At 42.9% G+C, this 26,863-nt stretch overlaps 2 protein-coding genes across 2 annotated transcripts in view; both read right to left on the reverse strand.

The window, feature by feature from the left end:
* LOC311232613 (hsp90 co-chaperone Cdc37-like) overlaps positions 1-5,204 on the reverse strand; it is a gene marked incomplete at both ends in the record, with an annotated part of 14,020 nt that extends 8,816 nt beyond the window's left edge. The window contains 5 exons of the mRNA XM_084319473.1: positions 66-188; positions 902-1,017; positions 2,108-2,213; positions 3,681-3,983; positions 5,085-5,204. Coding sequence (XP_084175599.1) covers positions 66-188; positions 902-1,017; positions 2,108-2,213; positions 3,681-3,983; positions 5,085-5,204 — 768 coding nt within the window. The remainder of the gene's footprint in view (positions 1-65; positions 189-901; positions 1,018-2,107; positions 2,214-3,680; positions 3,984-5,084) is intronic.
* Positions 5,205-7,927: 2,723 nt separating this feature from the next.
* On the reverse strand, positions 7,928-26,127 carry LOC311231553 (neurotrimin-like). Its single transcript, XM_084318177.1, has 5 exons — positions 25,961-26,127; positions 18,253-18,510; positions 17,529-17,864; positions 12,111-12,368; positions 7,928-8,709 (listed from the first exon to the last, which is right to left on the reverse strand). The coding sequence occupies exons 1-5, from the start codon at positions 26,049-26,051 to the stop codon at positions 8,531-8,533; spliced, it is 1,122 nt and encodes a 373-aa protein (XP_084174303.1). The 5' UTR covers positions 26,052-26,127; the 3' UTR covers positions 7,928-8,530.
* Between the last annotated feature and the right edge of the window lie 736 nt (positions 26,128-26,863).

Here is a 26,863-nt window from a genome sequence, read left to right on the forward strand (position 1 = left end):
GGGGGGGGGGCCTACCACCCCCCCTGAAAAAAATGCTAGGGGAAACACTGCACACCTCCACACACCTTGATCCTGGAGAAGAACTGTCTGAAGCAGCCGCGCGGGTCGACCTTCAGGGTCTGAGCCAGCTCCAGGATGAACTGCATCACCAGGGTCTGGTGGGCCACCTGCTCCATCAACGCATGTTTCTACACACACACACACGCACGCACGCACGCACGCACGCACACACACACACACACACACACACACACACACACACACACACACACACACACACACACACACACACACACACACACACACACACACACACACACACACACACACACACACACACACACACACACACACACACACACACACACACACACACACACACACACACACACACACACACACACACACACACACACACACACGCACACACACATAGACAGACACACACACACATACACATAGACAGACACACACATACACAAAAACACACACATACACACACACACAAAAACACACACATGCAGTTGCTCACTTGGTCCCAATTGCAACACAGCCTCTTTTCTACTCTTATTCTCTTTACATCTTAGTCCTCTGCTTTATATGAATATGTTGTCCTTTTCTCCTTGGTTTGCGTTTGTTTACATCCCTATGGTATGTCTTTCTAAAACTCAATAAAAGGTCAATCCAAGAGGTGAATACACTTCACAAATGAAATAACCCGAACGGTTTGCTTCATGCTGTAAAATGTCAGTCACTAAAATCCACTGAGTGGCCTTGAGTGGATTTAAATTAAACAAACCTGTAAGCCTGTATCCTACACATTCAAAGACATGCATGTACACACACACACACACACACACACACACACACACACACACACACACACACACACTGCTCTCACCTCTTCCACCTCCAGGTCGATACACATGACAACCAGGTAAGTGGCCGTCTCCTCACACACCAGGTGTGGCTGATCGGACAGGTACCTCTGACTGTCATCCCAGCGCCGCATCATGCCTGACACACAAAACACACACACACACACACACACCAGGTTTCTATGTGCCAAAAATGCAGGAGATCAGGTGTGTTTTTCTTTGATTTCCGACATGTTATGTGTCATACAGCTCTTCTTGGCATCGGATTTTCATACTGGGGTTAATTCTCCAACACCAATTTTAGCCCAATATCTGATACCAGTGTCGGAACAAACAGACGTGTACAAGGTAACAGGACAGCGAGGCTGAGGACCTGGGAGAGAGGGAGAAGGAGGCTGAGAGAACCTGAGAGAGAGGGAGAAGGAGGCTGAGAGGACCTGGGAGAGAGAGGCAGAAGGAGGCTGAGATTACCTGGGAGAGAGAAGGAGAAGGAGGCTGAGATGACCTGGGAGAGAGAGGGAGAAGGAGGCCGAGTGACCTGGGAGAGAGAGGGAGAAGGAGGCTGAGAGGACCTGAGAGAGAGAGGGAGAAGGAGGCCGAGATGACCTGGGAGAGAGAGGGAGAAGGAGGCCGAGATGACCTGGGAGAGAGAGGGAGAAGGAGGCTGAGAGGACCTGGGAGAGAGAGGCAGAAGGAGGCCGAGAGGACCTGGGAGAGAGAGGGAGAAGGAGGCCGAGAGGACCTGGGAGAGAGAGGCAGAAGGAGGCCGAGAGGACCTGGGAGAGAGAGGGAGAAGGAGGCTGAGAGGACCTGGGAGAGAGAGGGAGAAGGAGGCTGAGAGAACCTGAGAGAGAGGGAGAAGGAGGCTGAGAGGACCTGGGAGAGAGAGGGAGAAGGAGGCTGAGATGACCTGGGAGAGAGAGGGAGAAGGAGGCCGAGTGACCTGGGAGAGAGAGGGAGAAGGAGGCCGAGAGGACCTGGGAGAGAGAGGGAGAAGGAGGCTGAGAGGACCTGGAGAGAGAGGGAGAAGGAGGCCGAGAGGACCTGGGAGAGAGAGGGAGAAGGAGGCCAAGCAGAACGGCACGGATAAGAACATAGATCGAACTGGTCTTACCCAGAGTGCCATGCCCATGGGCCGCCACTAGGGGCCACTAGAGTGTAATGAGTTAGTGCCAGGTGCTCTGCATCTAAAAACACAAGCTGAAGTCACGACGACACTGAAAACCCACCAAACTTCCTGATCGCCTCCTTGTGCGTCTCCACAAAGGTCTTGTGTTTGGTCTCCTTCTCCTCCTCCGTCTCCTCCTTGGCCTCAGGCTTGATGTTCACCACGCTCTGGAAGGCAAGGCAGACCACTGCTATCCGATTGAAAACCTCAATAACTTCCAAAAGATTAAACCTTTCAGGAATTAAAGTAGAATTAAATAGAACTAAAATTGTATTCTCACGCTGATGTATTACATATTATTACATCTATTACCATATTTCTTATTTGAGTTCAGTTCTGAGTTTCAGTTCTAGAACGTTAGCCTCATTTGAGTGCGAGCAGAAACAGAACATTCACAGGCTTCACACACGTCCACATTCACAGGCTCCAGGTTTACACCCCAGAGTGTGGTGCGTGTTCACAATACTGTGAAACGTCTCAAAACGGGTGTGGTTCCGTCAATCCGTACCTTTCTGCCCATGTTACCCTCTTACTTACTATTATGTACCCCAATACTATGCTACTACTACTACTGTACTTTTTTGCAATAGTCCGAACTGTAGATTTGTATATTATTGTATATATTAATGACTCATCATTACCATTATTTCTTACACTTAGCATTGTATTTTATTCGTATAACTTTTTTTTGATCTTGTTTATTCTATTTTATTATTTGTATTTTTGCACAATCGAAGCGGGCACCTACATTTCACTGCATGTCTCGTGTATGTATGTGACAAATAAAACTCTTGAATCTTGAATCTAATCTTATACTACTACCTATCTTGCTAATATGTCTATACTACTACTATGCACTCAAGAGTGTAACACTCAAGCTCAATGTTATTTGACGAACAACACTACTGACCGTTAGCTGCCAATTTTCAATTTGGTCATTTTAGCTGACGCGTTGGATAAAAACGTCAGCTAAAAAATGACCAAATTGAAAATTATGTAATTTCTAGGGCTGTCAAAGTTAATGCTTTAACTTTGGAGATTAATTTAAATTATTTAAAGCATTAAAATAAATTGATCTAGATTAATCTATGGAGTGAAAAATCTTCAACGTTCTGAACTTTCAGCAGTATATTTGCTTGTTCTTTTTTTTGCATTGACTCATGCATCCTTTTTGAAAATCATCTGACATGAAGATGGAACACATTTTTGTTGTTAATATGATTTATATTACTGGTAGTTCATACAAGACATTATCGTCCTCTAAGCCAATCTGCACTTTAACATAGGCCTGGGTTGTTTTTATTTCTGTTAGCGCCGCAGATATACTGTAAGAAAGAGGTCTAGCTGAGTCAATGTTGATGGTTTTGTTGAACATTTGTATTTCACAGGAGATAAACTGTATTCAAAGAAAGCTATTAAAATAGTTTTTGAATCTAAATATACTTTCTTTGGGTTGATTTTACATTAATTCCATGATTTTATTCAAGTAAATATCTGTTACAAGCTTCGGTCTTAAGCATTAATGCTATTTTTAATCTAGATTAATTACAGAAAATTGTGAGATTAATTAGTAAAAGAAATTGTATCTATTGACAGCACTAGTCATTTCCCTTCAATCCACATCTCTGCCTCACCTTGCTGAAGCCCTCTCTGCTGAGGGTATCAACATTCCAGGGAACCCTCTTCTTTTCCCGCCTGTATTCATCCATCAGCTTTTCAAAAGATCGCTCGTCCTTCTTCAGTTTCTTCACCTCCGCCTGAGCCTCACTCAGCTCGGCTTTCCTCTCCTCCTCCTCCTCCTCCTGTCCCTCCTTCTTCCCCTCTTCCAGCGCCCTACGCCTCCCCTGGGCTTCCTCTAAGCGCCTCTTGCATTCTGCTAAGTTGGTTTCCAAGTCGTCCCCTCTCTCCTGAAACTCAGCCATTCTCTCCAAGCGGGACTGCGTGCGCGGTGGCAGACGGGCGTGGGACCAGGCCGCGGGGGGGTGAATAAAAGATGAAGAGGATGAGTGTGGAGTGAGAGAAGAAGGGGTTTACAAAATGTGCAGTAATGGACAAACAGTGTTTGCCTGGATCCAGACTCTGAATCTCCAATGCAATTCAGTCTGATTGTCAGGCAAAGATGGGGGGGGGGGGGACCAGGTGGGGAATATCAGGGCCAACATTCTGTAGGACTCTTCAAGTCAAGACACTGGGCTGCTTTACATGGTTTCCGGATGACCTTTTGAACGCCCCTTTGATTCACCTTGTGGGACCAACTTTATTAAGGACAAATTGTATTTGGTGGGGTTTGAAATACCATGCTCTGACAGTCACACGCCCAGCCCAGACAGGGAATCCAGCCCAGTGGATGATAAGACGCCCAAACCCCCCCACCCCCCCCAGCTGGGCTGGTCTAATAGTCCTACTTCCTTTTCTACAGCTATGGGATTGGAGGAAGAGGGGAAAGGCTGTGTGTGAGGGAGAGAAGGCAGACTGCAAATCACTACTACTACTAAGAGCTGACACATGACACCCGGCCATCTGACAAGCCGCTAATCTAATTAGCTATAGGTCCAGAGAGCTGCACATAGATAAGAGTCTGACACGAAATGGGGGACCCTGATGTAAACAAGACGAAAGTCTTTCTCTGGTCTGCATCCCCTTAACAATTGTGTGTGTATTGAGCCGTACTGTATTGTACCCATTCTGCAATCTGTTAATAACATTTTCAATCAATCAAATCAATGTAGTTTTTAGTCGCACCCATGTCAGTTCACAATCCTGTTGCATGTTGCTAAGTGACATGTATACATTCCACTCTGATGACGAGCATCTCAACGTGACGGGAGGGCTTTGTTGTAAACAAGTCCTAGAACAGGGGCAACTGCATGGCTGTGCTCAACCTGGTCAAACTCTTTCGGTGTTGTTGGCTCTGCCTCTTTGACTCTATAGCAAGCCGTTCATCAACTCTACGCATTACATTAAAACGCTCCATAGGCCTTAAAGCCTCTAGAATCTCTAAAGTCTACAGTAACTTGTGTAATGGCTAGACTATCTACCCGATGTCTCATTCTGAATAGGCTGGCTGTGTCGACGTTAGGATGGGTCACGTCTTCGTCATCCGACACATCGATATGATCCCAGGTGCTGTAGTCAATGCCTTTTGTGGTTGTCGTCATCTTTATATCTTTAACTTTATATATAATGTTAAAAAGAAACGGCGAGAAATTGGAAAGATTCCGATCCAATTAGCTCGACTCAGAGAGGGCTCAACTAGAGATCATTCACAAGCGCTCTACGTACAAACACTGCGCCAAACTTCTGACGTCATCAAGAAGCGCAGGTGGCTAACGTTACTTCAATATGAGTAACGACAATCAATACCCCCCCCCCCCCCCCCATTAAATAATAGGCGGTGGTGAATCTGTACTTTATTGAAAAAAGAAATAAGAAACCCATATCCAAGTAATGTGTAGACTGACCAGGCTATCTCGTTTAATTTCTTTGTGCCAGTTCTTTAAATAATAATAATAATAAATACAAATAAATATCCTAACCCAACCCCCCTCCAATGTCATTTACCTAGTATGGTTTTGTCAATAGTTCAATGTACAATTGTGTTTGTTTGTACAGTGTCTCCTCCCCCCCCCCCCCCTCAATGTACAGTGTTACTTGTTTATACAGTGTGCCCCCCGCCCCCCCCCCCCCCCCCCCCCCAAACCACCTCCAATGTAAATTACCCAGTATGGTTGTCAATATCCCAGTGTACCCAACCCCCCCCACCCAACCTCCTCCAATGTACAGTTTCTACGTCAAATGTATATACTCCCTTTTCTTGACTCCTTCTGTATCACAAACAGTACTGTATTTGCAAATCTGGTATGTCATAAATGTATAGATGTAGCAGTACTGACTATCTGTATGTCATGTATGTCATATATGTCTATATGAATTGAAAATGGGGGACCCTGATGGAAACAAGACAAACGTCTTTCTCAGGTCTGCATCCCCTTAACAATTGTATGTATTGAGCCGTACTGTATTGTACCCATTCTGCAATCTGTTAAATAAAGTTTTCATTCATTCAAATAAATAAAGTTTTCATTCATTCATTCTGTTCTGTATTCTAACCACTAGATGGCAGGAATAGGCCACCTACTGTAATCATCAATCAAGATTAACTATTTTCTTCACTGTTGACATTTTCTTTTAATTAATTACACGAAAACAACTAAATATACAAACAATGAACAGCACAGGGGGAATCCGAAGAGCACATGGCAACAATACAAAAAGGAGCAGGTATTTCTCTGTTTTTAGGTAGTGGTTAGCTGGACCCTGCTACTGATGGAATTATCTAACATATTATAGGCCTATTTACAATGTTGCAGTATCAATAATAATAAAACAAATAATAATAAAAAATTACAACATGAATAAATATATGTTAGGAATGATATATATATATATAGTAGGCATCTCTGTGAATCTCCTCAGCATGTAACACCTCTGTGTACCTCTGTTCCAAACAGCAATGGCTGCCTGTTTTTGTAATGAGCACACAGTAGCATGTGTTGTGTGCTCGAGAGGCCATCCCTTGCATATGCCTGCAGGGTTAAAGGTGCACTTCACCAAAACAAAAAAACAATACTGATTTATTGTGCACATAATAATCTCACACACACACACATCCAAAAACTCATTTTGCACACATGCATTTAGATTGACAGTTATTGAGTAAATTAGTTTGAGTGTGGTCACCAGTGATGTCATTGGAGACATTGAATCCTTGTGTTGTGTTAATTATTACAGCTCCATGAAATGATGTAGATGAAGAAACCTTGTCGTATAGGGACTGCTACCTTATCATCTCATTGAGCTGTACGTAGGCATAGCTTGTGCCTGTTGCTTGGGTCCCAAATCTGTTGCTGGGGCCCCAAATTCCTTGTTGTGGCACATATTTACATTTGAGTCATTTAGCTGATTAACTTTGATCCAAAGCGACTTACAAATTCTGTACAACAAGTCAGCAGAAGGGGTACAACTCTGGCAGCTAAGGGTCAGTAAGATTGTTTGTCAAACAGTGTTGAACTTGAGTGTTACACTCTTGAGTGCATATAGTAGTATAGACATATTAGCACGGTAGGTAGTAATAGACAAGGTAGATTACTTAGTAGCAGAGTGCATACTAGTAAAAGACAGTAAGAAGGTTAGTCGTTTTTTTCTTCATTTTTTACATTTTTTTTCATTTCAGATATTGATTGAAGAAGTGTGTTTTTGGTCGATGGCAGAAACTTGGTTGGGTTTTGTTGTCTGTCCTGACTGTAGTGGGAAGTTCGTTCCACCATTGTGGAGCGAGGACCGAGAATAGCGTGCTTCGCTTGACCTGAGGCGGCCCAAAAGATGGAGAGCGTATAGGGATCTTGAGGGTGTGTAGTTAGTAGGGCTGACCCCTATTAGTCGATTAGTCGACTAATCGGTCGAAAGGGGCCGTAGTCGACTAACCAACCTCTTAGTCGAATAGTAAAAAAGAATATATATATATATATATATATATATATATATATATATATATATATATATATATATATATATATATATATATATATATTTTTTTTAGATTTTTTTTATCATTCTTTCCAAAAGAAAGGAGGCCTAGAAGCGTGGCTAACGCTAATGGCACGCATAGCAGAGGCTAACTGCCTAAGAAAACAGGCACAGAGGCACTGAAAGAGGATTTCACCCGTCTAATGAACACACTAGACTAGACAAATATCAAGATGTATCCATCAGTGGACCAATTGCATGCTTTTGCAGAGGACAAGAAGCCTTCAGTCGACTCCTTCAGACATTAAGCACCCCCACAGCCCAAATGGAATGATACAAAATAAAAAAATAAAAAATATTATATATATATATATATATTTTTTTTAAGTCGACCAATAGTCGACTAACGGCAAATTTTGGTCGACCATCCAAATCCTTAGTCGGGGACAGCCCTACACCATTGTGGAGCGAGGACCGAGAATAGCGTGCTTCGCTTGACCCCCGGTCTGAGGCGGCCAAAAGATGGAGAGCGTATAGGGATCTTGAGGGTGTGTAGTTAGAGACCATTGTACCGGAGGTAGGAGGGGGAGACGTTCCCTTCGCCGCACGGTACGCCAGATCAAGGACCTTGAAGTGGATTTGTGAGCGGCAATGGGGAAGCCAGTGCAGCTCTCTGAGAAGTGGGGTAACGTCACGTGGGCTGACTTTGGTCAGGGTTGGAGATCAGGCGGGCCGCTGCGTCCTGTATGAGGTAAACCAGCAGTGCATTGCAGTTAGTCGAGGTGAGACATGACTGTTGATTGCAGGAGGAGGTGGTTGGCTTCTTTTGTCAGGAAGGGACGGATCCTTCTCTCACGTTGCTCAGGAAGAATCTGCAGGATGTGGGTTACACCTCTGACACACACACACACACGCACACACACGCGCGCGTGCGCACTCGCACACACAGTCTCTATTTTTAAGCCGTTCCGTTGGGCTGTGCCTCATTGCTGCTCCTGTGGAAGTGGAACACATCCCTCAGCTGGTAGTGTCCCATGTGGGTGTGTCTGTAGTGGGACGTGTAGACGAAGAAGGCGACCACCATGAGAGCCACCACAGCCAGCGCCACGAGGCCCGCGATGATGGGCAGGAAGTCAACTGCAGACAGGAAAAAAAATGGTAAATGGTAAATGGTGCATTTATATAGCACATTTGTTCCTCACCCATTCACCCATTCACTCACACATTATAGTTACTAAAGATGGTAAGTTAGAGTGTTGTGTTCATTCATAGTTAAAGACAGTAGAGGTTGAGTACTTTATTATCTAAAGATGGTAAGTTAGAGTGTTGTGTTCACTCCTAGTTGAAGACAGTAGAGGTTGAGTACTTTATTATCTAATGATGGTATGTTAGAGTGTTGTGTTCATTCATAGTTAAAGACAGTAGAGGTTGAGTACTTTAATATCTAAAGATGGTAAGTTAGACATCAGACCAGGAGCTGGTCCCACATCAGACCACAAGCTGGTCCCACATCAGACCACGAGCTGGTCCCACATCAGACCACGAGCTGGTCCCACATCAGACCACGAGCTGTTCGCTGACACATCCTCCACCACATCACAACTCAACAGAATGACGTATGAGGTGAGCGCTCAGACGCAGCAAACAAGTGACCTTTCAGTTTCAGTTCCTCTTTTAAAATCGTCACGAAATCATGCAAAGAAAGTGACTCACTTCAATCATTTGACCTGTTTCCAAAGAAAGCAGGCTGCTGTGGATAAGAATTTACTCAAAAGAGGAAGTTGGAAGTTATCTAGGAAATCTAATAATGTTTATGTCTATGCGGATGAATCAGTGACAAAATATTGCTTTCCAGAAATAGAGAAGAATGGAATTTGGATGTAAAAAAAAAAAAAACACATATACACACACACGCGCGCGCACACACACACACACACACACACACACGCACACACACACGCACACACACAGTATATGTGGTGTATAATATGTGGTATATGTGCGAGGAAGTCAAGTGAAAAACGAATTCTACTACTTCTACTATCTAATATCATGTACTTATATACATTATATATACACACATATATACCTGTATATACACACACAAGTACATGAGATAAGATAGTAGAAGTCGTTTTTCACTTGACTTCCTCGCATACAGTATACACCACATATACACACACACACACACACACACACACACACACACACACACACATATATACGGTATATATATATATACACACACACAAGTACATCAGATAAGATAGTACATTTTCAATTCATCTATATGAATTGAAAATGGGGGACCCTGATGGAAACAAGACAAACGTCTTTCTCTGGTCTGCATCCCCTTAACAATTGTGTGTATTGAGCTGTACTGTACTGTACCCATTCTGCAATCTGTTAAATAAAGTTTTCATTCATTCATTCATTAGAAGTAGTAGAAGTAGTTTTTTTCACTTGACTTCCTTGCATATATACCTACCACATATAATACACCACATATACACACACACACATACACACACACACACACACACACACACATATATATATATACACACACACACAAGTACATCAGATAAGATAGTACAGTAGAAGAACAGAACGGTTGAGCTCAGTAGAACGACAGATGAGGTGAATTCTCAGAATCGGCAAGCACGTTACTTGTCAGTTCCTCTTTAAAGTCCACATGTTAAGACACAGGGCCAGTGATTCACTTCCACGATTTCACATGGTTCCAAGTAAAGCAGGCTGTTTGGGTGAGAATTAACGCAGGTGAGAGGACCTTTATTTGACCTTTAATCATGAGAGGAAATAGTGTCTGCAGTTCACTGGTCTGCTCTCCTCCGTCATATTACATATGAATCAATATCTGAAAAAAAAAATCAAATAACCCTAACTAACCTTACTGTCATGAACTTGTCCTAATATACTAACCTACACTGTAGCGCTCAACACACTTTGATGAACATTGTTACTCAGCTGATAGAGTTGTGCCCTTCCTGCTGACTTGTCGTACAAAACTTGTAAGTCACTTTTTAGGGGGGTTTTCAGAGCCAATCAGCTGCCTTTTCATGGTCCAGTCTACAGTATTATCCAATCAGCTGCCTTCACGGTCCAGTCTACAGTATTATCCAATCAGCTGCCTTCATGGTCCAGTCTACAGTATTATCCAATCAGCTGCCTTCATGGTCCAGTCTACAGTATTATCCAATCAGCTGCCTTCATGGTCCAGTCTACAGTATTATCCAATCAGCTGCCTTCATGATCCAGTCTACAGTATCCAAGCAGCTGCCTCCATGGTCCAGTCTACAGTATCCAATCAGCTGCCTTCATGGTCCAGTCTACAGTATTATCCAATCAGCTGCCTTCATGATCCAGTCTACAGTATCCAAGCAGCTGCCTCCATGGTCCAGTCTACAGTATCCAATCAGCTGCCTTCATGGTCCAGTCTACGGGATCCAATCAGCTGCTAATTCAATAGTGTCCCCTCCCCCTCAATACGAAGTGAAGGGAAACGGACAAACACGGCCTCGCTACGGGATGCACATCCATTTACATTTACATAGTAATTTAGCGGACGCTATTAAGACGTACAAGTTCTGTACGACAAGTCAGCAGGAAGGGCGCAACTCTGGCAACCAAGGGTCAGTAACATTTCCCCATCAAACCGTGTTGAACTTGAGCGCTACAGTCTTAACGTGACGAGGATACATTTATTGAAAATGCCTGGGGGTCATTTGACCCCTTGTCGGCTGTGCTAGTGTTAAGTGCATACTGGTAAAGAAATAATAGCATAGTAGGTAGTAGGGCTGTCCCCGACTAAGGATTTGGATGGTCGACTATGATTGGCAAAAATGTGCCGTTAGTCGACTATTGGTCGACTACATTTTTTTTTTATTTTTTAAAAAGAAGTATAATATATATATATATATATATTTAATCTTTTTGTTTTTTTTTGTATCATTCCATTTGGGCTGTGGGGGGTGCTTAATGTCTGAAGGAGTCGACTGAAGGCTTCTTGTCCTCTGCAAAAGCATGCAATTGGTCCACTGATGGATACATCTTGATATTTGTCTAGTCTAGTGTGTTCATTAGCTGGGTGAAATCCTCTTTCAGTGCCTCTGTGCCTGTTTTCATAGGCAGTTAGCCTCTGGTATGCGTGCCATTAGCGTTAGCCACGCTTCTAGGCCTCTTTTCTTTTGGAAAGAATGATAATCTTTATTTTTATTTTTATATATTCGACTAAGAGGTTGGCCAGTCGACTACGGCTCCTTTCGACCGATTAGTCGACTAATCGACTAATAGGGGTCAGCCCACTAGGTAGTAATATAGGCAAGGTAGATTCCTTAGTAGCATAGTGCATAATAATAAGACAGTACGAAGGTTAGTATTTTTTCAGATATTGATTGAAGAAGTGTGTTTTCTTAGTCCATGGGTTTCGGACGTCCTGACTGCCTCCAGAAATACTAAGAGGAGTGGAACGAAAGCAGGAAGGACCCGTGGTGTGTGTGAAGGCAGGTTGAACTGACCTTTGACCTCCACGTCGAACGTCACAGTGACGTTTCCCATGAAGTTGCTGGCGACACACGTGTAGCGTCCGCCGTGAACAAACGCCACGTAGTTGATGGCGAGCACGCTGGCGTTGGTCAGGAGGACAGGGCTCCCGGCCGGGGGGGTCCAGGCGTAGTCGGGGGCGGGGCGACCTGCGGCCGAGCAGCGGAGCTCCACGTGGTCGCCGTCTGTGATGTTGTAGCGGTACGCTGTGGTGTTCTCTCTGTGGGGCTTGTCTGCAGGAGGGAAACAAAGGAGGAGGAGGGCAGGGATGAGGAAGAGGAATAAAACACAGCGGGCATTGGGCCCACCTGCGTCCGGGCCGACTGGCGTTGCGTTGCGTTACTTACAACTTCATCAGCGAGTTGATTCGACCCCGTTGTAAATCTGGACATACTGTAATAAGGACGACTTTACATGAAAACCCTTGGGAGATGATGTTGAAGTGGTCGTAGACTTTAACCAGCATGTGAAATCCTCATCTTGTCCTCAAATTAAACAACAACGACGGTCTTCATTTTGACTTTGGGCCTTTGTCTGGATGCCTTGGCCCTACGGCCAATAGATGGCTAACGGACCTCAAAATCTTAGCTGAGAAAACTCTTTTCACAGAAAAGTGAAAGATGCCTCAACAAAATGGAAACGGACATGAACGAAAGCAGAAGCAGCACAGTTTTGTTTGTTTGTCGAGAAACTGCCTGCAAATGGGAAGTGAAGGCTGGTGTTAGTGGTGTTGTGTGGGGGAAGTGAAAACTGATGTTAGTGGTGCTGTGGGGGGAAGTGAAGGTTGATGTTAGTGGTGCTGTGTGGGGGAAGTGAAGGTTGATGTTAGTGGTGCTGTGTGGGGGAAGTGAAGGCTGATGTTAGTGGTGTTGTGTGGGGGAAGTGAAGGTTGATGTTAGTGGTGCTGTGTGGGGGAAGTGAAGGCTGATGTTAGTGGTGTTGTGTGGGGGAAGTGAAGGTTGATGTTAGTGGTGCTGTGTGGGGGAAGTGAAGGCTGATGTTAGTGGTGTTGTGTGGGGGAAGTGAAGGTTGATGTTAGTGGTGTTGTGGGGGAAGTGAAGGCTGATGTTAGTGGTGCTGTGGGGGGGAGTGAAGGTTGATGTTAGTGGTGTTGTGTGGGGGAAGTGAAGGTTGATGTTAGTGGTGCTGTGTGGGGGAAGTGAAGGCTGATGTTAGTGGTGTTGTGTGGGGGAAGTGAAGGTTGATGTTAGTGGTGCTGTGTGGGGGAATTGAAGGCTGATGTTAGTTGTGTTGTGTGGGGGAAGTGAAGGTTGATGTTAGTGGTGTTGTGTGGGGGAAGTGAGGGCTGATGTTAGTGGTGCTGTGTGGGGGAAGTGAAGGTTGATGTTAGTGGTGCTGTGGGGGGAAGTGAAGGTTGATGTTAGTGGTGTTGTGTGGGGGAAGTGAAGGCTGATGTTAGTGGTGTTGTGTGGGGGAAGTGAAGGTTGATGTTAGTGGTGTTGTGTGGGGGAAGTGAAGGTTGATGTTAGTGGTGCTGTGTGGGGGAAGTGAAGGCTGATGTTAGTGGTGTTGTGTGGGGGAAGTGAAGGTTGATGTTAGTGGTGCTGTGTGGGGGAATTGAAGGCTGATGTTAGTTGTGTTGTGTGGGGGAAGTGAAGGTTGATGTTAGTGGTGTTGTGTGGGGGAAGTGAGGGCTGATGTTAGTGGTGCTGTGTGGGGGAAGTGAAGGCTGATGTTAGTGGTGTTGTGGGGGAAGTGAAGGCTGATGTTAGTGGTGCTGTGGGGGGGAAGTGAAGGCTGATGTTAGTGGTGCTGTGTGGGGGAAGTGAAGGCTGATGTTAGTGGTGCTGTGTGGGGGAAGTGAAGGCTGATGTTAGTGGTGCTGTGTGGGGGAAGTGAAGGCTGATGTTAGTGGTGCTGTGGGGGGGAGTGAAGGCTGATGTTAGTGGTGTTGTGTGGGGGAAGTGAAGGTTGATGTTAGTGGTGCTGTGTGGGGGAAGTGAAGGCTGATGTTAGTGGTGTTGTGTGGGGGAAGTGAAGGTTGATGTTAGTGGTGTTGTGTGGGGGAAGTGAGGGCTGATGTTAGTGGTGCTGTGGGGGGGAGTGAAGGCTGATGTTAGTGGTGTTGTGTGGGGGAAGTGAAGGTTGATGTTAGTGGTGATGTGGGGGGGAAGTGAAGGCTGATGTTAGTGGTGCTGTGGGGGGGAAGTGAAGGCTGATGTTAGTGGTGTTGTGTGGGGGAAGTGAAGGCTGATGTTAGTGGTGCTGTGTGGGGGAAGTGAAGGCTGATGTTAGTGGTGTTGTGTGGGGGAAGTGAAGGCTGATGTTAGTGGTGCTGTGTGGGGGAAGTGAAGGTTGATGTTAGTGGTGCTGTGTGGGGGAAGTGAAGGCTGATGTTAGTGGTGCTGTGTGGGCAGTAGGGCTGACCCCTATTAGTTGAATAGTCGCCTAATCGGTCGAAAGGAGCCGTAGTCGACTGCCAACCTTTTAGTCGAATACAATTTTTTTTTTTTTTTTTTTTTTTGGTATCATTCTTTCCAAAAGCAAAGAGGCCTAGAAGCGTGGCTAACGCTAATGGCATGCATACTAGAGGCTAACTGCCTAAGAAAACAGGCACAGAGGCACTGAAAGAGGATTTCACCCATCTAATGAACACACTAGACTAGACAAATATCAAGATGTATCCATCAGTGAACCAATTGCATGCTTTTGCAGAGGACAAGAAGCCTTCAGTCGACTCCTTCAGACATTAAGCACCCCCACAGCCCAAATGGAATGATTAAAAAAAAATATATACTTTATTTAGTCGACTATCGGCAAATTTCGGCCAATCATAGTCGACTATCCAAATCCTTAGTCGGGGATAGCCCTAGTGGGCAGTGAAGGCTGATGTTAGTGGTGGTGAATGAGGCTTTCTGCATTTCTGCAGCAGCTCATTTGACCACTCAAATCACATACAATTCATATACACCACTGTGAGTAGGTGAATTCTGACAATATCATAACGATATACTATCTAAATCATATCCATAATCATCCCTATATTGTTTTTATGTCTCTTTCTTGCAACCTAGTGTATTTCTGAATATATCTTTTATGTAATATTCAATAGTGAACACCTTCTTCTCACGCAAGAGGTCAAAGGTCTGTTAGTTCCCATTTAACTGTCGAGACATAGGAGACATAGGAGAAAGGGACCTAGGTATTTAGATATGTTTATGTTAGTTTACACACCAACGGTTGTTATTGTAAGGAACGCCTGGTACCATGTTATCCTAAATGTCATGGAAAGATAAACACTAAGTTGATTTGTGCATTCTTAAATGTAATGTTGTGCTTCTGATGTTTGTTTGTTTGTAAGGGTATATAAGACTGTCACGATCGGGGCTCGAGCCTGCCTGAGGATCAATCAGCGCGGCTGCAAGGGATTACCTCATCAAGCGGGTCCTATATCACCTGGCAGATCCTGTCATCCGGTGTCGCAGTGTTAAACTGCCTTCCCAGGTACGCCGTCTCGACCTGAAGCCCTGCTAACCCGCTCTTGTTATTATTCCCTGTTTTATTTTTAAATCTTTTTCCCCCTCCTTTTTCCTCCGATTTTCTCCCATCCCAATGTTAGTCGTTATGCCAATTCCCAATCCCCTTCCTGGTCGCTGTGCACTTACCCCCCACAGTCGGTCTGGGAGAGTGGAGGCTACCACGTGCTTCCTCCGACACACGTCTAGCCAATCAACCGCTTCTTTTCACCTGGCAGCGCGGACTCTCACTGAGAGCGTGTAACGTGTGGAAGGATCACACTACCGCCCTTAGATCCTATCCGCGCTTAGCAGGCGCCCCGACCGAACTGTAGGAGTCGCTGTTTACAATGACCCGGACCCACCCCGCCAGCTTCTCCCACCCTCTAATACTGCCAATTGTATTAGTGTGAACGGCCAGCCAAGCTGGTGACAACCCAGGAGCTGTGAGCTGGATTCTAACAGGCGAATCCAGCGTCTCCGGGGTTGGTGACGAACGCAATCTCCGCTACGCCACCTGACCGCCCTTATTATTCCCTGTTCTATCCTCCCTCTCTTGTGCCCAAGGACTCCGTTCCAGCGTGCCCGTCTGGACCCCTGGTGCTGGACTACGGAGTTCCTGCTCTCACCCCTGACACAGCCGGTGTCTACGTTCTCCCGCATTGCACAAGGAGTGCATCTGCTTCAAGACCATCCTCCCGCACTGCACAAGGAGTGCACCTGTTCAAAGAACATTCTCTCGTACTGCACAAGGAGTGCACCTGTGCTACCCCCCAAGAACATTCATTCCCGTCTGTTGTACATTCCTGCATGTGATTCTTGTCTGCTTGGGGGGAACAATTAAAACACCCTAAACCGCTCCATTCTCTCTCCTCCTGTGTTCGCTATTGGGCTCCGCAAGAACCCCTATCCTCACAAAGACAAGATCATTTCTTCCTTATTTTTGCATTTTTGCACATTTTAGTTTTATATATATTGTGTATTTTGTATATTGTTTGGTCTGTTGCTGTTTTATGAAGCACAATCTCAGGAGGGTCATACAGAACCAAGCATTTCACTACCTTATATGTGACAAAACTTGAAACCCTATGTCATGTATTCATTCTTCTTCCTTAACTTGACTTATCTTCACTTGCTTTTGTTTCTACTTGCTTATTCATTTAATTAACTTTTGACTATTGCTTTTGCATACTTGTATGGATCCATATCTATAACAAACGATCAGACTGAACTTAGAAATCGTCTCCTGATTATTATATCAGATATATTAGATACTAAGTATTCCTTTCTTATATCAAATAGGAAATCATCGATAGAAGACCATCATTACAACCATGATGCACTGCTTGCCACAGTATGCCTCAGAATTGAAAAGCGATCATCTCAAAAAAATTACATATAAATAAACGTTTGTTTTTCCAGTTAGCACAATAGTGATTCCACCTACAGTATGCCAAGTTTGGGAACGCTTTCACACTGGCCAAACACGTACCTCTTAACACTGGTGTCTGGTACAACGTTCCCGGGAAAATCATTTGCAACGTAAGTGCAGTGCAATGGCTGCTTATCACAATAGATGTATGCAATTAATTCATTAATGTAACAGGTTTGTTTTTCTTCCAACATGGCTGCCTGTAACCAGTAATCACTTTTGAAAGAAAAAGCCTAATTTCTAGGAAAGCCATGGTATTACTGTTCCACTGCGACAAGATCCTGTAATAAGTAATAACTACATTTTGATCATCTATTTCTCATATCAACACATAAACTACATTTTGTTCATCTATTTCTCATAAATCAAAACATAGCAATAGTTGTTTCTTCCAACATTATCTGGGGCCCCCAGGTACTGGCGTGTGCTAGCCAGCTGGGACATTGTCACGGTTACCAACGATGCTACAGTATTATCAGACTCACAGTAGACGGTGGTTGTGAGGTTCCCTGACCGCACCACAGGAGGGGGCTGAGGTCCTTCTGGTCCCAGGTCCAGCTTGGCTTCACACCAGTACGGAACCCCGTCGTCTTCTCTGCTGACGCTAATGTCCAGAGTGAAGGTCCGGCTCACCGGGCTCTTCTCCGGGTCGACGCTGGACCTCGCTGGACCGACTGCCTCATGGTCTCCTCTGTAGAAGGTCACTGTGAGCTTCCCAGCAGGAGCCACGTCGTGGACCTCACACTGCAGGTGGAGACGCTCACCTTCACGCATCGGTCCAGGGTGGTTCAGATAGCTGAGGGTCACACCTTCTGGAGGCTCTGGAGACACACACACACACACACACACAATTCAGATTCACAAGCACGTCATACATGATATTCTCAGTATATCACAGGTGTTAATCTAGTCTGAATCTAGAATAGAATAGTATATAAAATAGTATAGTATATAATATTTAAAAAAAAATATATATATATATCTAACCCTAACTAACCTTACTGTCATGCACTTGTCCTAATAAACTAACCTACACTGTAGCACTCAACACTTTGATGAACATTGTTACTCAGCTGATAGAGTTGTGCCCTTCCTGATGACTTGTCGTACAGAACTTGTAAGTCGCTTTGGATAAAAGCGTCAGCTAAATGACTAAATGTAAATGTAAATGTATTGAACTACAGAATATAGTAGTATTCAGCCACTCACTGTACACAGTGAAGTCCATCGTGCCGATGGGCTGTGTGCCGTCTGGCGCGTTATAAAAGCACTGGGGATTCAGCCTCCAGTTGGTGACTCTGTCCACGTCCCACCTGACCGATGATCCATTACCGCCGCTCACAGTCTCTCCTTGGGACACTTCGAAGCGAACCCGGCAGTTGTCGCATGGTTTCGATAAGAGGCAAAGGAGAGAGGCTGGATCTCCATACTTCACTACCAACGTGGAGGGTTCGATGACCGGCTTGTCTGTGTCGTCAGAGAGGTAACAGGAGGCAAAGAGGAAAGAGTTAGATGATGTTGATAGGTGTGTAACGGACGGTATCTATTAGATGCATTGTCATAACAGTGGTTTAATGACCTACACAGTAAAGGTATGAATCACTTCTGCCATATCGGATCACTCTCACAAAAAGGCTCCTAAACTATAGCACCCGTTTCTGCCCACAGGCTGTTTTGTTTTACTCCGTTTGTCTTACCATTGTTTTAACTTGATTTAATCTTGTTCCGTTTTAACTTTGTATTTATTTTACCCCCCTGCCCCCTATCCCTCAAAAGGCCTTTTTCCAGGTCGTCATTGTAAATAAGAATTTGTTCTTAATTTGTTCTTACCTGGTTAAATAAAGAGAAAACCTTTACCACGGTAGGCCTACTGGACATTGTATAGATACTTTACCACGGTACTGGACATCGTATAGATAATTCACCACGGTACAGCCATAGCAAAGATTATGTATCGCCATGGTGCCACTTTTAACACCATGGTACAATCCAAATAATTGAAAACATGATACAAATGCTACATGACATATCATGCCCGATTCGATTACGGGGAAAAAAAACCATCATATTTTAGTTGAAAACCAAAAACTGCTTAGTGCTTGCCGGCAGGGTTCGAATTATCACCTGAGAGCTATGGGGGCCCCCTGAATCTTTTTTTTTACTATTTTTTTTCCTGGAATTGTGGCTGTTTTCGAAGTCATATTTAGAGGAATAGCTCATTAGGATTAGTCTAATACTAAGTAATAATGACATCACACAACATTCTAATCATTAGACCAGGGGTGTCAAACTCATTTTCACAGAGGGCCACATCAGCATTATGGTTGCCCTCAAAGGGCCAAAGACTGTATTAATGTTAATGTAATGTAAAATAAATGTAGCTACTCATTTACATATTGTTAAACATGTTGTTTCTGTATTTATTACTTATTCAAGTTATACATATTGCATATGCATTTGCATAGATGTAAAAATATATGTTAGCTTATGTTATTTTAACAAATAATTTTAGTTTATCAGAACCCCATATTACTCCATCAATCAATGATCAAACCATTCAAGTAAATAACAAAGAAGAATATCATCAAATACAAGCTATGACATTAAGTTTGTTCAAAACCTTTTTGTCACAGTCAAGAAGGGCAGAACTAACAACTGAGCTGCAAAGAACACGTGGGACAGATGTAGCAGATGTTACAAAAACAAATGGCTGCACACAACCTTGCAGAGGCCACTAATGGAAGATAGTTTAATTAACTTTAATTAACAGATTGCAGAATGGGTACAGTACAGTACAGCTCAATACACACAATTGTTAAGGGGATGCAGACCAGAGAAAGACTTTCGACTTGTTTACTTCAGGGTCCCCCATTTTCAATTCATCATAACATATATGACACACACGACATACAGATAGACAGTACAGATACATTTATGACATACCAGATTTGCAAATACAGTACTGTTTGTGATACAAAAAGAGTCCAGAAATGAGAGAAGAGAAGAAGTACCCAGAGACAGATCTACAGTATTGGTACAGTATATTATCCTGTAAAACAATAAAGTCGTGATGACAAAAGTTGGCTATAAGAGAATAGTCTACACACTAGATCAGGGGTCGGGAACCTATGGCTCTCGAGCCATATATGGCTCTTCTGGTGACAGCATATGGCTCCCAGAAATTTTTGAGTAAAAAAAAAAAAAAAAAAAAATTTTTTTTTTTTTAATACTTGTGATATTTCTTAATAATACTGTGTCATTTTAAAGTAAACAGAAATTAGTTTTGAAGATACAGCTAATAATATCTGTAGCTGAAGATATAGCGAGCAGAGCTGGCGAGGGAACACAAGTGGACAGAAATTAAAAATCTTCAACCTGAAGACCAGCTGATTCTTAAAACTTGGAACGAGCTTCCTGTGACATACCACACAATGCAGCGTGAGTATTGCCGTATTGACCATGTTTGGCTCTATATATGCATATGGGCAGTCATTCTCGCATATGAGGAACATTAAAGGGGAACTATTTTACTATTTCTTTCACTATTTGGGCACTTTTACACAATTCCTGTGAGTCTATGGAACACCTCTGTAATATATATATTTTTTTTATTCATTGTTTTGTATTTCTAATCAAGTCCTCAAAAACAGCATTTTTCTACCTCAAGATTTCGAGCTGTTTTGCAGCCGCAGCTACAGGTGCCACCTAAACCACTGTGTGGCTTTACATCCGCCTGAACATTAACATGCAGCAGTGACTATATGACATCACATATAGGCACATTTTCAAACGACTCAGTTCAGTGAGGGTGAATATTGTGAGAGGAGAATTGGAAGAATGCGCCAATATGAGAATTTTGAGACATAGATCATATTAATATAAGTTCACATAGCTAGGAAACAATGCTAAACACTCAAAAAGGCCATTTATAAGATAGTTCCCCTTTAAGACTAACCTACGAAGGAAGGATGAGTGAGAGAGATATGTGTTTGTATGTTCTATGTTTTCTGTTGTGTATTTGTAGGATTGGGCAGGACAGGGGAGGGAAAATGGGAGGGAGGGGGGAGGGTTCATACAAGGTCCTTGAAATGCTTAGTGCTTGTTTTTGACACAAGGTATTGCTAATTGTCGGAGAGTGGCTTTGAGCCATAAATATTGGATCCGATTACATTTTTAAAAAAAAATCTCTTTATTAATTATTATTATAAATTGTTGCTATAGAAAACAGCACTTAAAAGTGAACTGTATCCTTTTATTTTTTTATTTTATTTTTTGAGAAAGTCCTTGAATTTAATTTTGCAATGTCTGTGGGAACCCTGGAGGGGGGGGGGGAAGGGCGAAAATATAAAATGTGCCATTCAATGTGTACTGTATTCAACTGTACCCTTGATGACTAATAAATAAATGTTTAAAAAAAAAAAAAAAAAGACTAACCTACGCTCACGTTTAACTGATGGAAGCCTCAACGCCTGCATGAAGCTCAACGTCAGCACGTATGAACCAGATTACAAGGCCATCAGCAAAACCATGCAGCACCAGAAGTCGCATTAAAAGTAAGACATATTTAATTTATTATACGTTAAAAATACTATATGGCTCTCAATGAAATATATTTAGAAATATTTGGCTTTTATGGCTCTCCCAGTCAAAAAGGTTCCCGACCCCTGCACTAGATCAATATGTCTGCAGATGTGCTATACAAGCTCATAAGATAAGAGTGTAATACCTTATTAGGTAGCAGTCTATTCAAATGTTAAAACAAGGTTTCCCCCAGTAGATTAGGCTTATATTAAGCTACTCTCCCAATCTAATTTATATTATCACAAGAAATAAGAATTCTAGATCCAAAATTGAGTCAGTTGTCTACAGCGGTGACTTCTCTTTCTTTCTGCCCTCCTCAGTTCCTCTCTACAGGGGTGTCAAACTCATTTTCACAGAGCAGCGGTGACTTCTCTTTCTTTCTACCCTCCTCAGTTCCTCTCTACAGGGGTGTCAAACTCATTTTCACAGAGGGCCACATCAGCATTATGGTTGCCCTCAAAGGGCCAAAGACCGTATTAATGTTAATGTAATGTAAAATAAATGTAGCTACTCATTTACATATTGTTAAACATGTTGTTTCTGTATTTATTACTTATTCAAGTTATACATATTGCATATGCATTTGCATAGATGTAGAAATATATGTTAGCTTATGTTATTTTAACAAATAATTTTAGTTTATCAGAACCCCATATTACTCCATCAATCAATGATCAAACCATTCAAGTAAATAACAAAGAAGAATATCATCAAATACAAGCTATGACATTAAGTTTGTTCAAAACCTTTTTGTCACAGTCAAGAAGGGCAGAACTAACAACTGAGCTGCAAAGAACACGTGGGACAGATGTAGCAGATGTTACAAAAACAAATGGCTGCACACAACCTTGCAGAGGCCACCAATGGAAGATAGTTTAATTAACTTTAATTAACAGATTGCAGAATGGGTACAGTACAGTACAGCTCAATACACACAATTGTTAAGGGAATGCAGACCAGAGAAGGACTTTCGACTTGTTTACTTCATCAAGGTCCCCCATTTTCAATTCGTAATGAAATTGCTATTATGTGTCTGCATGAACACACAACTGTAACTGTACTCAAAAATAACAAAATAAGGGTTGTCTCAGTTCACAACTATATTGGTCAAGTTTTGGGTGGGACTTGTTTGCGTCCCTACAGCTTCTTATTCAATTGAGCGAGATGCTCGGTTATGTCACACAGCCAGCTTGCATCTGACAGTTCAGACAATATTTCTTCAACCCTTTGTTACCTATTCCGCCTGGATCTTTTTTGTATTTTGGGCTGTAAAATTGTCAAAGAATGTCTGAGGAGTAAGTGCTTTTGGCTTTTTTCCTTTGTTACTTCATCAATACCTCAGATGTTCAACACACATGTATGTGTAAGAATGTGTAATAACTAAGGCTGTCAAAGCTTTATTAACGCATTAACCCACAATTATTTTAACGCCGTTATTTTTTTACCGGCGCTCTTGGGGGGGCCGCATTTGGCCCGCGGGCCATGAGTTTGACACCTATGCATTAGACTATTGTGTGATGTCATTATTCAGGCTCATTCTTAACCATCAATATTTGTTCATTTTCTTACTCACCTCTGATATATAATGCCATATTTACTTATTTGCATTTTGCATCTGAAAAAATACAACAATTTAATTTGAAAAATTAGACCAAATTTATGAACTTGAATTAACATTTATTTGTCTCTGCACTTATAAATCAAAAACTAACAAAATAATCTAATGGAAAATAAATAGTTGTATGGCACAACAGCAGCATTTATCAGGATACAGTAAGTAACATTATCATCTGATAATAAAATGAACATAAAATAAATACTTGTATAAATCAAAATAAATAATGTTATAAACAAATGTGCACAGGTAATCAAGAACTGTATGAAAAATAGTAGCAGCATCTTCTTAGAACAACAAGAAGAAAAGTAACTACTGCAGAATGTCACCGACATGCAGACTGGAAGAGCCGGGATTCAAACCACTGACCTCTTTTATCCAAAGCGAGTAGTGACGACTATATTCTCTTCCTCAACTTCTTGCTCTGAGAGCTAGTCACAGTCCCATTCATCCACTGCTCTGCCAAATGGGCTCCAAATGATTTATTTAACAATATCTTGGCGTTTTTACATGGAAGGCAGCCAATGCATCCCTCCTTGGCAAATAACCAGTCATATTTATTTTTCCAAAAGTTCCACTGACTCGGACCCCAGCATTGTGGTGGTTGAGTAGCAGCGCAGTCCAGGTCTAGTGGTGGAGACTCGGGTCTGGCAGTGGCAACCGGCGCTGTAACAATAACAGGTGCACTGCGCACAGGAGCAGCAGAGCTAACACTAGTACTAGCACTAGCAGTGTCAACTTCAGTGACAGTAGCGCTGCTAGCTGCTACACTAACAGCGTCAGTCTTTGGCCTTTTTATAAAACCAAAGCTGTCCAGCTTTGTACAGCCTTGCGGCGGGTTGAGCCTTTTTTTTCTTTTTTCTTTTTGGCGGCATGTGGCGTACTGTTTAGTGTTTATGTTTTCAGTTGCAGGACACGGACCGGCAGCTTTCTGTTTACAGCAGCTGCTTGCTGCTTCTTCTTCACTAGGTTGGAGTAGCGTTAAACTTATGGGTGACGCATAGCGGCTTGGAGGTGAAATGCAGCCTATTCCACAACATTAATTACTCAGTTCTTTTAAAAACTGAAAAGAAAAATATGATCTATTAACAATTTATTTAGGTAACATAAATAATATTAATTCGTAAAAAAAAAAAAAAAATTATATAAATTTTTTGAGAGACCCCCACAGGGGGTCTTGACTATGGGGGCTCAGACTATAGCTATGGGGGCTGAGCCCCCATTGGCCCCCTCATAATTCGAACACTGCTTGCCGGGCAACTGACATGGACTCAATTATATTTTTCAACCAGAGCTATGGATAAATATTTTTCTCTCAATGTCTCTGCCTGGAAATAACTTTGTTAGTGGTTTGCCCCCCCCCCCCCCCCAAAGTCTGAACTCTGCACACTGGCTGAAACAGTTCGAAGTCATGCAACTGGACAGAGATTGGAAGTGTGATTATCGGAAGTACGGCTGTTATCGACGAGCGCTGGCTGTTATGGAGCCCAAAACTCCTGGACACACCTCTTCCAGCTATTGTGCTGCTTGATGAGGCTACGTCTGACTGACTTTAGTGTGACGCCCTCCCACATAAATATGCCATCCCATATTAGTATAATAATAATAATAATAATAATAATAATAATAATAATAATACTTATTATTATTATTATTATTGTATATTATTGTAATTATTTTATAAAAATGTTTTGGTCAAATAGTTTGATACATTTCTAAATCATATGGAAATAATTTACGAGAAGCTCATTATGAAGGCAAATTATGAAACATCAACGCGTGAATTGAAAGGAAATCAAATGAAGAGAAGCTCTGGTCACAGAAGTAAAACACTAGACGCCCTGACTTTGCATCAGCTGTGGGCGCAGCTCTGCCCCAAACCTCGACATCTGCTAGTAGGACTGCTGCTACTGCAGTATAGAGGTGGAAGGAGTAGGCTACTGAAATATATTACTCAGGTAGAAGTGCTGTTACTTCAATCAAATTGTAAAATGGTAAATGATGCATTTATATAGCAGCTTTTATCCAAAGCACTTTCAAATGTTTTGTTCTTCACATTCACCCATTCATTCACACATTCACACACCGACGGCAGAGGCAACCATGGCAACCATGCAAGGTGCCAACTGGCTCATCGGGATCTTGCTCAAAGCTGCCCGGGAGGAGCGGGAATCGAACGGGGAACCTTCCGATCACCAGGCGACCACTCTACCTCCTGATCCACTGTCGCCCCACATACAGTAAGTGGCAGTAGGATTAATCCAATGAGAAAATAGCACTCCAAAAAACTACTAATTAAGACTTATTGGTTATACTTTTGAACAAAAATTATTAATATTTTGTGCACACTGCAATATTGCCCCCAAGTTGTGTTGCAGTTCTGCTGAAGAAGTTAGAACTCATTCTGTCATTCTTGATCAGTATAAGTCCCAGGTTTGTAGATCCCTTTTCAATCATACCAACAAAACGTACTGTAAATGAAATATCTCATCCTCGTGGGACACAGTGCTCTTATGACCAAAACTAAAACGTACCCAAATAAAAGTACAAGTAGCCTAAATACTAAACATTTACTGAAGTAGAAGATTTTTTTGGGTAGTTTTAAAATGCTCAAAAAGTAGTACAAATAAAAACACACAAAAACGTACTTTACATAGTATACTTAAGTTAACTCTCCAACTCTGCTTACAGCGTTAATAAATAGGAAAACCTGTCACTTACCAAACGGGGATCCATAGGAACTACAGAGAAACAGCAACGGCGAAACAATTAAAAGTATAAGCCAGTGAGGAAAATGTAATATTGTTTCCATTTTTAGTCAAGTCCTTGAGACAAAAATAACTGGAAAAAGAAGCTAGAACTGTTGACAGACTGCTTCTGCCGGTAGGAAGAAGTGTTGGCTCGGTGGGCAGTGAACTTGCTCTGAAGTAAAAGTTCACTCTTATGGGAAAATAATACGTCCGCTCCCCTGCTTCCCTTCCAACCAACTTTCGGTTCTGCCTGGGGTGTGCGTGTGGGTGTGTGTGTGTGTGGGGGGGGGGGTGTTGCTCATGTCACTGGAATTTCCCAAAATGTCTCTCTGACCTCTGGTGTAACCCCCCCCCCCCCCCCCCCCCCCCCCCCCCCCTCGTGACACATCATCACTATCACCTCCCGAGCCACTGGGTAACCCCCCCCCCCCCCCTCAGGACACATCACTATCATCAGACTCAGTAGAGCTGTCAGTGGGGTTTCCACGGTGGGTCCACAAAGAGAGTAGACTAAGGATTCTTTTATTCTATTATTATTATGAATTAATTAATTCACTACAATTATTATGATTGTGATTATTATTATTTATTACCTATTTTAAACCCAATGACTGAGATTATGAGAACCAATAATCTGATGCCAATAATCTCTCTCCCCTGTTATCTTCTCATCTGCAGCAGAGCATAGACCCCCCCCCCCCCCCCCCCCACAGACACATAATACACTTCCAATCGAGTTCATGAACACACGTGTATTATTGAGATGTAGTCCGGGAACAGGAATTCGTGGGTGACACTGAGAACACACATTCCTGAGCTTCCTGGAGCTCTGGCCAGCTCTGCTTCCCGGAAAACCTCCCTCACTCAAGCTAGA

The sequence above is a fragment of the Notolepis coatsorum genome (assembly GCF_963971535.1).
Source record: "Notolepis coatsorum genome assembly, chromosome: 7".
Lineage (NCBI taxonomy): Eukaryota > Metazoa > Chordata > Actinopteri > Aulopiformes > Paralepididae > Notolepis > Notolepis coatsorum.

Bases quoted from the DNA above. Each gene is read 5' to 3' on its own strand.
- LOC311231553 (XM_084318177.1), bottom strand. From the start codon at position 26,051: ATGGAAACAATATTACATTTTCCTCACTGGCTTATACTTTTAATTGTT. The intron at 12,369-17,528 runs GTGAGTCTGATA...TCCCTCCTGCAG, and splicing joins CCTCACAACCACCGTCTACT to ACAAGCCCCACAGAGAGAAC. The intron at 8,710-12,110 runs GTCAGTTCAACC...TCCTGTCTGCAG, and splicing joins GTTCGACGTGGAGGTCAAAG to TTGACTTCCTGCCCATCATC.